General features: G+C 42.1%; 2 protein-coding genes across 2 annotated transcripts; both read right to left on the reverse strand.

Annotated features, from left to right (window-relative positions):
• Positions 1-1158: 1158 nt before the first annotated feature.
• Positions 1159-4859, reverse strand: LOC311497845 (extracellular calcium-sensing receptor-like; the record flags this gene model as incomplete). The annotated part of the gene is made up of 11 exons (XM_084558209.1): positions 1159-1585; positions 1656-1937; positions 2054-2247; positions 2340-2463; positions 2539-2748; positions 2822-3325; positions 3412-3600; positions 3721-3900; positions 4017-4108; positions 4244-4494; positions 4594-4859. 11 exons carry the CDS (start codon positions 4857-4859, stop codon positions 1163-1165), a joined length of 2715 nt encoding a protein of 904 aa, XP_084414335.1. The 3' UTR covers positions 1159-1162.
• A 1841-nt stretch (positions 4860-6700) lies between these two features.
• Positions 6701-10757, reverse strand: LOC311497846 (extracellular calcium-sensing receptor-like; the record flags this gene model as incomplete). The annotated part of the gene is made up of 11 exons (XM_084558210.1): positions 10346-10757; positions 9934-10175; positions 9740-9831; positions 9446-9625; positions 9150-9338; positions 8527-9033; positions 8172-8381; positions 7973-8096; positions 7664-7857; positions 7212-7493; positions 6701-7123 (listed from the first exon to the last, which is right to left on the reverse strand). Exons 1-11 carry the CDS (start codon positions 10609-10611, stop codon positions 6701-6703), a joined length of 2709 nt encoding a protein of 902 aa, XP_084414336.1. The 5' UTR covers positions 10612-10757.

Here is a 10757-nt window from a genome sequence, read left to right on the forward strand (position 1 = left end):
GTAGTATATTTAAAGGAAACAGTAATACATAATTTGTACTGAGTTTAAAGGAATTCCATGCTATATCTTAGATTTACATAATAACCCTCAGTACAAGCATAAGTGCTTAATTTTTCCTTTACAGGACACTGGTTACAGATTATAACTCCCGATTCTATCAGTACATATACAGATCTTTAAGAGCTGTCAGTATTGGGTTTATATGTTTTGCACATTCTTTAAGCTCTGCGCCCTTTGGTCTGCATCTCTCTGTCTATTTTCTTCTGTGATCAGACAGTGAACACCAGAAGAAAATAAGAATAATGAACAAGTCTCTCAGTGTCGGTCTGTGCACTGACTGACCAACGTGCCCGCTTTTTTCTTTCAATCAGTGCCCTATTGTGACACCAAATGCACCCAGGCAGATAACAAGGCAATAAATGTAAAGCCCAATTTGAACAGCTTTGCTCCTATTGCCGTGCACGCACAGTATATCTGCCCAATTACTGTGTGGGATCTTTTTCCAAATGTACCGCAAAACCTAAGATTTACTTGTGTTGAAGAAGTGTCACCATGTGTAGCAAAGAGGTCATAATGATGAAAAAAAAAACACTGATCTCATTTACGTGTGGTTGAGATGGAATGTGGCGTTAATGAGCCGCTTTAAAGTGTTTTGCTGCACCATTTTGATTCAGATCTGCACTTTTTAAAAGTCTAACAATGTCCCTACATGGTCAATTAGTCTACTGAGTAGTCCAATGACAGGGTTACCACGTGGGTGTGTTTTCGCGGGAGAAATTCTTTGTACTTTACTCTTGATTTTTCTCTAAAACTGACAGTGATTGTGCACTGGCATCATGTTGCTGCTCTCTGAGCTCTCATGGCAACTGTAATATATTGTGTTTGCCCAGATGAAGTGAAGTGCAGCTACATCAGAGTAATGCATGCAGATACATTCTATTGACAAAAACTATGAATGTACATGAGTCAGTGATCTGAATAATAATAACAGCATAAGACATTAGCCTGCTTTTATTCTGTGATTTTTTAATTCCTGACATTTCAACAGAGATATCAGCAAATAATATGAATATTGGTTTAACATTTTCCATAATGATAACTGATCCTTCAGTTCGTCCTATCTCATAAACTAAAACTAAATGTAATGTACACCATTAATTGTCTATCTGGCCATCAGGTGTTTCTTAGTGTTTTTCTCAGGCCTCAAAAGAATAATGAAACACTTCGGAGCAAATATGCAGAACAGTAAACCATAGCTAGAGGCCAGGATGGCAAAAACCTCTACAGCAACTGAGTATTTCCCTGGGGAGCTGACATAAGCTGGAACAAAAGCCACCCAGACGGCACAGAAAATCAGCATGCTGAAAGTGATCAGCTTGGCCTCGTTGAAGTTGTCAGGGAGTTTCCGTGCAAGAAAGGCCAAGAGTAGGCACGTGCAGGCCAGCAGACCAATGTATCCCAGGACCAGAGAGAAGCCCACCACAGATTCCATGGCACACTCCAAGGTAACCTTTGACCCTTGAAAACCCAGATTACGTTGAGGCACAGGAGGACTGAGGGTCAGCCATATGGCACAGATGGTGATCTGGATGAAAATAAAACGTAGTTAAACAAATGTAAAATTCCAAATATTAAAAGAACCAGGTTTGTAGTACCTGTACACAAGTAAGAAAGCAGACACTTCCTCTCTGTTGGCCCGGACCGAACCACCTAATCAAAGCTTCAGCACCGGGCCGAGCCGAGCGGAACGCTGCCAGAACCACGATGGTCTTGACTTGGAGGCAGGAAACGCAAAGTACAAAGCTGATCCCAAAAGCTGCCTGCTGGAACCGACAAGACCAGACTGATGGACGACCAATGAACACCAGCGAACACAGGAAGCAGAGCTTCAGTGACAGGAGAAGCAGGAAGCTCAGCTCCGAGTTGTTGGCTCGCACCTACAAACACAATGTCAAGCACAATCTCCAACACCAGAGGAGTGATCCAAATGAAACTTTCTGTAACTTAACAACAAATTATTACTACTACTGTATCCAATATCCTGGCTTCTCACCATAGGTGTCTGACTGTAGCAGAGGAACACCACAAACACAGCTGTTGTCACACAGGTGCCAGTAACAGCTGCTGTTGTGAGGGTGATGCCCAAGGTTTCATTAAAGGAAAGAAAGTCCAGCTGACGGGGGATGCAGGAAGTTCGTTTAGCATTGGACCAGAACTCAGACGGACATTGCTGACAATGAAGTGAATCTATAGGAGAAAGGAGAGGAGAAAGAGAAACAATGCTGATGAGCTTAAAGCAGATAGATTCATAAGGCAGGATGACTGTATTATTTTATCACCAGTTTTATTGCTGATCTCCCCATCGGCACACAGAAGACAGTCAAAGCAGCAGAGAGGTTCTCCTTTCCTGTTGGCCTTTCGTGTACCTGGAGGGCAGCTCTCACTGCACATTGACGCAGGAACCTGAACAAAGACAAAATAAATAAAGCTAACAGAAAAACTTAAACACGAATTGTGTGTTAATCAATTATTTAATACCTGATTTGATCCTGTACTCCACTCAATAGCTGACTCATTGAGGTGGAGAGCAAGACCATCTACACGTCCAATCAAAACTAGTTTTAGTGGACCCTCAGCGGTTTTCTGCCAGTTGACAAGGTCGTACTTCGCTGGAATGTCGCCACCTTGGAAATAAAACAGTTCTCCCTGTGGTGTGGTGAAGTTTACTCTGTTCAGGTGCTGCAAAATCTGTGAAATCATCAAAATAAAGAAATGAGTATTATATTTTTATATTATGGTTTCTTATTATGGTCATGCTAACCTCTATGGGTTTGATGTTTTTTGGAGAGGAGCAGGTGGAGACATTGCTTCCAGCAGGACGGTCTATGTCTGGGCAGGAGAGGAGGCTGTGAAGGGCATGGGCTGCAGCATAAGCAGCAAGGTAGACATTATATGTCACCCTTAGCTGGGACGTGTCAGTGAAAAGATTCTGCACTCCCTCCAGAGATTCTGTGCCACTGCAGGGCGGCATTGAAGCTTTTTGAAGCAACCTGTTTGCATGCAATTGTGTTGAAGAAGCATATGAAGAAATATTTGTCACCGCAGGACTACAACCAAACTCCTTTTCCCAGAACTCTCTTAAAAACTCGTCGTCTGGACGAAGAGACGGGTTCAGATTCTTGAGATAGCTTTCAAATCCAGGTATAGGTGAACTTCTAATTGCAACCCCAAGAACACCGGTTGCAACTCGACTTGTGACAAGACTTTGGAGAAGATCACTGCTGGTGCTCCAGGCCTCACTGGCCAGAAACTGTCTGTCAGTCACCTGGTGATAGCAAGAAAAGACACAGAGTATAATGCAAATAATTGCATAGTATATGGAATGTATTTTTATTTATTTCAGTTTCTCACATTTATCTTGGCTAGTTGCAGAAACAGTTCCCTCACATCTGTGTACCAGGTAAAAATCAGAATCACCCGAGCAGTCGAGGCCTGAATTGTGAGAGCTGCTCGTCGGGCATCGCTCGCAATGTTTTCCCTTCTGAGAGTCTCTACAAATGCCAGACACACACCTGCCCCTTGAATCTCCTCCTGAAAAACCTAACATGTGTAGGTAAAAAGAAGCATAAAGGGATCACATGATTACATAGGAGATGTTTAGTGTATTTGTTTTATGGATACTATAAAATATTCTCAGTGATTAACAAAAACTGGAAACACCTTTAACGCTGTGAGGCCATAATTATTATTTGCTACCACTGCCCCAATCCAAGTCCACTTGAAGTGTACGGCAAGCCGGGCAAAGGCACGCGCTTGGTAGTTATCGCTTGGGATGGTTCTGAAGAAATTAGGATACTGGAGCCTGTCACTGAGACAGGGGCAGCTGGATAAATAGCTAATCTGAAAACACACACAAGTGATTCAAGTAAAAGACAGAATCGTAAAAGAAAACAGCAGTCCTATATGTGCTGGAATAATAGGCACAATACAGTGTTTATACCACATTCAAAACTCACTAAAGGTACAGAGAGTGGCCCAAGCGTTCTGGAGAGTATCTGGCCTGTTGTGGATGAAGCACCACCAATTATCAGTGGAAGAGGTCGACCACCTGATGACAGAATTAAAAGATTTGGAATTAAATGATCATGTCTTTACGAGTTTGTCCCTCTTTTAAACACAGCTTTGCATTTTTGTTTTACATTTAGTTGCATAAATAGACAGTGAATAGTAGCGATACACTAAGAGTTACCTGTCATGTAATTTGAGATTTCCTCTCTGTTCCCAACAGAATCAGCTGGAGGGTCCGTAGAGTTACAGCTGATGCTGTCTCCTCCAACTAGTGACAGCGTCGCCAGGAGAGCCCATCGTGGGAGTCCACAGCTATCAAAAATATGGTAACCCAGCTTCACTCCTGGTAGCAGCGTTGTACTGTGATTGATCTCCTCCAATGCAAACACCATAGCATACATGTACTGTAAAGGAATGTGTTCTAAACTGAGACGAGAGAGAGAGGTGATAGAAATGTTAAATTTCGGAATGATTTTATAGCAGCTTAAACGAAATCACATTTTTTGACAATTTAGAGTTTTTTACCCGGCACAAGGTTTGTGTTGAGGCAGCTCAGTGAAGTCGTAGTCCAGAGCTGGAGTTTGATAATGTAGAGTAAAGAGCCCACCAATGACTACATCTCCATCTTTGAACAAACCCTGGTTACTTGTTGTGCTCCACCGAGAGCAGGTCTCTGCCTGAACACACTGCAGTCCCACCCTGAGCCCCAGCTGTCTGCCCACAAGCCCCACAAGGAGCAGGGCTGGAGCTGTGCTGGACCACAGAGCGAACAGCCAGGACACGCAAGACATAGATGCAGCTTTTCTCAACACTTTAAAAAAAAAAAAATGCAGTATGCTCAGTTTAGTCGCTTGTTTAGCAACACATTCAATATAAACAGTACCTGCAATGAAGAAAGAAAATCTAATTCAAAGTTCAAGTTCAAAATGTAGATTTTATACACCAGATATAATGTGCTGTTGCAGATAATAAGGTATCTTAATGATGACATACCCCTTCCTTCCTGGAACAGAGAAATTGAGGCTGTGTGGTTTTATGATAGCTGACAGCACATGCACACACCCACAGAACTCCTCTCAAGAGTGACCGTAAAGCAACATTAGCATAATGGGCAATTATTATAGTTTCTGCATGTGGTAGTGGGGCAAGTGAAAGGTGCTTGTAGATACAAGTCGTACAAGTATATTATTTTGTGACTAACCCTATGTTACATGAGAGACTCATAATGGATGAAAAAAATGATCTAAAATTTAAATTATTAATTGTAGGAATGCTTAGCGGGTACACAGTGTGCCCATAAAGTTACCGTTATGGAGAGAAGGGCACAGCACAGAGTTAATGACATGCTATAGAGTAATAGTACAGGAATGCATGGAAAACAATGCGGAAAAGATTTGCATCCTAATTTACAGTTTATCAGTTTCAGACCATAGACTTGTTAACTTTTCCATTTAAGATGTAGCATTTTCTCATGTCTTGAAGATTTTTAGTAGATTTTTGTTTGGCCTTTGTCCCAGCAATTTAAGAACCTTAACATTGTTAACTTGCTTCCTGCTGCTTGGTCCACTTTATCAAGCTGGTTTGTAAGAACCATACATGAATAACCATGTTCCTTATGTCCTAATGCAAACACCATAATGTGATCCATAATAGGACAACACTCATAACCAGTATCTGGAGTGTACACTGAGAATACAAGTACAGTTAAAAGTGTTTGGTCCCATGGAAGAGAACCCAATCACTCCAACATTTATTTATTCCAGAAAAATAATCATTTGCACATATCTGTGAGTTTCTAAAGTAAGTGAACTATTTTTTTTCGGTGTCTGGTGTGACCCCCTTGTGCAGCAATAATAGCGTCTAAATGTTTCTGGTAACTGCTGATCCGTCGTCTACGTCAAGGAATTTTGGATGACACAGAACAAAAGCCAAGTGCACTACAGTTATATTTATAATGCCTAATAAATTGATTGTCATTAATAATTTACATTAGACTGTTTGATGAAAAGATCAACCCAGTCAGGGGCACCAGTGTTTACCTCCTCTGTAGGTCAACAAAACATCTAGATAAAGGCTTTTTTCCCTTTATTTAAAGTAAAATGCTCAATGATCCAGTTTCCTGTGCTACAAATGGAAAAGGATTAACTGGTATAGAGTCAAACCCTTAAAATCTAATTTTGTCTTTACACAGGTTATATTAAGTAAGAAATAAAGAAGTGGTTTGTCACTATTTTAATATGGCGTTGCCACCCTCTCATGAATTTATTTTACAGTCATATCTTCTTCAAGCAGAGCAATTGCATCTACTATAAAGACAAAAGCAACAAAACTGGAAATTGTTTTAGATTCTGTTTATTTTTATTCCATTAGTAATTCTTGTAAATGTTGAAATAACACAATCTAGATTAGTCAGAAAAGTACAGAAAATACTATTTTTTGTTAGTTTTCTTTTTCAATTCATCACAGTGCAAAACTGACACAATATATACATATACATATAGCATGACATTATTTTAGCAAAATCAAAACAAGAAAAAAAATATCTAGTTGATTTTATAAATTTAATGAATTCATAATGACTGATGAGGAAATAACAAATTAGATTACTTACAATGTCAATTCACAGCATGCATTATCTGGCCATGAGGTGTTTCTTAGTGTTTTTCTCAGGCCTCAGCAGAATAATGAAACACTTCGGAGCAAAGATACAGAACAGTAAACCATAGCTAGAGGCCAGGATGGCAAAAACCTCCACAGCAACCGCATATTTTCCTGGTGAACTGACATAAGCTGGAACGAAAGCCACCCAGACGGCACAGAAAATCAGCATGCTGAAAGTGATCAGCTTGGCCTCGTTGAAGTTGTCAGGGAGTTTCCGTGCAAGGAAGGCCAAGAGTAGGCACGTGCAGGCCAGCAGACCAATGTATCCCAGGACCAGAGAGAAGCCCACCACAGAATCCATGGCACACTTGAGGGTAACCTTTAACCCCGGGGTATCCAGGTCAGGTAGAGGCACGGGGGGGCTGAGCGATAGCCAAACAATACAGATGATCACCTTGATGGGGGAAAAAAAAAAAAAAAGCACATGTTAATCTGCTTTCAGTTAATTTGTTAATGTGAAAAAGTGCTTCTGAAAGTTCGACCTGTACACTGGTGAAGAAGCAGACACTTCCTCTCTGTTGGCCTGGTCCAAACCACTTCATCAAAGATTCGGCACCGGGCCGAGCCGAGCGGAACGCTGCCAGAACCACAATGGTCTTGACTTGGAGGCAGGAAACGCAAAGTACAAAGCTGATCCCAAAAGCTGCTTGCTGGAACCGACACGACCAGACCGATGGACGACCAATAAACAGCAGCGAACACAGGAAGCAGAGCTTGAGTGACAGGAGAAGCAGGAAGCTCAACTCTGAGTTGTTTGCCCGTACCTACAATGACAGCAGGGTAAAAAATAAGATGTCAAACACAATCCCTGCCAAACATGAAGTGATTAATGAAGCATGCCATTTTAGTTCATAGGAACCAACACCAGAGTATTGAGCCAAAAAATAACGGACATATCTATAATAACTACTGCTCGGTTTTGACTCTCACTCACCATAGGTGTGTGACGGTTGCGAAGGAACACCACAAACACAGCTGTTGTCACACAGGTGCCAGTCACAGATGCTGTTGTGAGGGTGATGCCCAAGGTTTCATTAAAGGAAAGAAAGTCTAACTGACGGGGGATGCAGGAAGTTCGTGTAGCATTGGACCAGAACTCAGATGGACATTGCTGACAATGAAGTGAATCTAGAGGAAAAAGGAGGGAAAACTGCTGATGAGCTTAAAACTGACAGTTTCATGAAAGAGGATGGCTGTATTGTGTCAGCTAGGATGTATAAGCTTTGCATTGTTATATCATCACCAGTTTTATTGCTGATCTCCCCATCGGCACACGGAAGACAGTCAAAGCAGCAGAGAGGTTCTCCTTTCCTGTTGGCCTTTCGTGTACCTGGAGGGCAGCTCTCACTGCACACTGAAGTGGGAACCTGAACAAAGACAAAACTAATAAAGCTAACAGTAAAACTTAAATATAAATTGTGTATTATTTTATTATTTAATACCTGATTTGATCCTGTGCTCCACTCGATAGCTGACTCGTTGAGGTGGAGATCAAAACCGTCCACACGACCAATCAGAACTAGTTTTAGTGGACCCTCAGCGGTTTTCTGCCAGTTGACAAGGTCGTACTTCGCTGGAATGTCGCCGCCTTGGAAATAAAACAGTTCTCCCTGTGGTGTGGTGAAGTTCACTTTGTTCAGGTGCTGCAAAATCTGTGAAAGCATCAAAATACAGAAATGAGCAAGCGTCTGAATATAGTGACAAATGTATTTGTGTAGTGTTATATTTGTAGTATTCTCATAAACACTTTTATATTATAATGTCCTTTCTCAAACACTGGCTGCAAGTCATGCTAACCTCTATGGGTTTGATGTTTTTTGGAGAGGAGCAGGTGGAGACATTGCTTCCGGCAGGACGGTCTATGTCTGGGCAGGAGAGGAGGTTGTGAAGGGCGTGGGCTGCAGCATAAGCGGCAAGGTAGACATTATATGCTATTCTTAGCTGGGAAGTATCAGTGAAGTGACTTTGCACTCCCTCCAGAGACTCTGTGCCACTGCAGGGTGGCAGTGAAGCTCTCTGAAGAGTCCCATTTGTGGGCGACCTTAGTGAAGGGGAGGAATTAGAAAGGAGAAGTTCGTCCCTGTGACTGCATCCAAACTCAGTTTCCCAGAGTTCTCTTAAAAACTCATCATATGGACGATGAATTGGGTTCAAAGATCTTAGGAAGGTTTTGAATCTACTTAAAGGTGAACTTCTGATTGCGACACCAAGAACACCAGTTGCCACTTTATTTGTGACAAGACTTTGGAGAAGATCACTGCTGGTGCTCCAGGCCTCACTGGCCAGAAACTGTCTGTCAGTCACCTGGTGATAGCAAGAAAAGACATAATCAGAGTAAAGTTAGAAAGTACAAACCTTAACATCTCAGTCATGTGTTGCATTTAATATTTTAAATCAATCATTTTGTTTCAGTTTCTCACATTTATCTTGGCTAGCTGCAGGAACAGTTCCCTCACATCTGTGTACCAGTTGAAGATCAGAATCACCCGAGCAGTCGAGGCCCCAATTGTGAGAGCTGCTTGTGTTGCATCACTCACAATATGCTCCCTTCGGAGAGTCTCTACAAATGCCAGACACACCCCTGCTCCCTGAATCTCCTCCTGAAAAACCTGTCAGGTAAGAAAAAAAAAAAGAGGTAACATGATTACATGTGAATCGCATTTACATGAGCCAGTATTCTGTTGACCTTTCAAAATGACACAGAAAATTGTAACACCTTGATTGCTGAGAGGCCATAGTCATTATTTGCAACCACAGCCCCAATCCAAGTCCACTTGAAGTATACGGCAAGCTGGGCAAAGGCGCGCGCTTGGTAAGTGTCGCTAGGGATGGTTCTGAAGAAATTAGGATACTGGAGCCTGTCACTGAGACAGGGGCAGCTGGATGCATAACTAATCTGAAATCAAACACAAATTCATCATATTTTGAAATTCTGAAAAGCAGAAGAAGGCAGCACTTACCTCAATACAGCACAATGTTTATTATGTACAATATTGAGTATAATACTCACTAAAGGTACAGAGAGTGGCCCAATCATTCTGCAGAGTATCTGGCTTGTGGTGGATGAAGCACCACCAATGATCAGTGGAAGAGGTCGACGATCTGATGACAGCATTAACAGATTTTGGAATTAAATCAAGGGTTTGTTGCACTAAATTGACACTGCTTTGCATTAGTAATTATCAGAGATCCACAACACGTTACCCGTTTGCTGTCCGATTTCCTCTCCGTTCCCAGCAGAATCAGCTGGAGGGTCTGTAGAGTTACAGCTGATGCTGTCTCCTCCAACTAGTGACAGCGTCGCCAGGAGAGCCCATCGTGGGAGTCCACAGCTGTCAAAAATATGGTAACCCAGCTTCACTCCTGGTAGCAGCGTTGTACTGTGATTAATCTCCTCCAGCGCGAACACCATGGCATACATGTACTGTAATAGAGTGCGCTCTAAACTGAGGCAACAACAGAGAGAGATGAGAGAAATGTCAAAGGTCTGATTGATGCTGTAGAAGTAGAAGTCAGATCAAGTTATGACATGAGATAACAATCCACACAGATGTGTTCTTACACAATCATTGTCATTCCACAGTAATCGCAGTAAAGACAGTTTAGAGTTTTTTACCCGGTGCAAGGTTTGTGTTGAGGCATCTCAGAGAAGTCATAGTCCAGAGCTGGAGTTTGATAATGTAGAGTAAAGAGCCCACCAATGACTACATCTCCATCTTTGAACAGACCCTGGTTGCTTGGTGTGCTCCACCGAGAGCAGGTCTCTGCCTGAACACACTGCAGTCCCACCCTGAGCCCCAGCTGTCTGCCCACAAGCCCCACAAGGAGCAGGGCTGGAGCTGTTCTGGACCACAGAGCGAACAGCCAGGACACGCAAGACATAGATGCAGCTTTTCTGGACACTTTAAAAAAAAAAAAATGCAGTATTCTCGGTTTAGTCGCTTGTTTAGGCAACACATTCAATATAAACAGTACCTGCAAATGAAAAAGTCAAATCAGATCACAGCCGTCACACACATTAACCTGTT

This window comes from Chelon labrosus, assembly GCF_963514085.1.
Source record: "Chelon labrosus genome assembly, chromosome: 13".
Taxonomy (NCBI): Eukaryota; Metazoa; Chordata; class Actinopteri; order Mugiliformes; family Mugilidae; genus Chelon; species Chelon labrosus.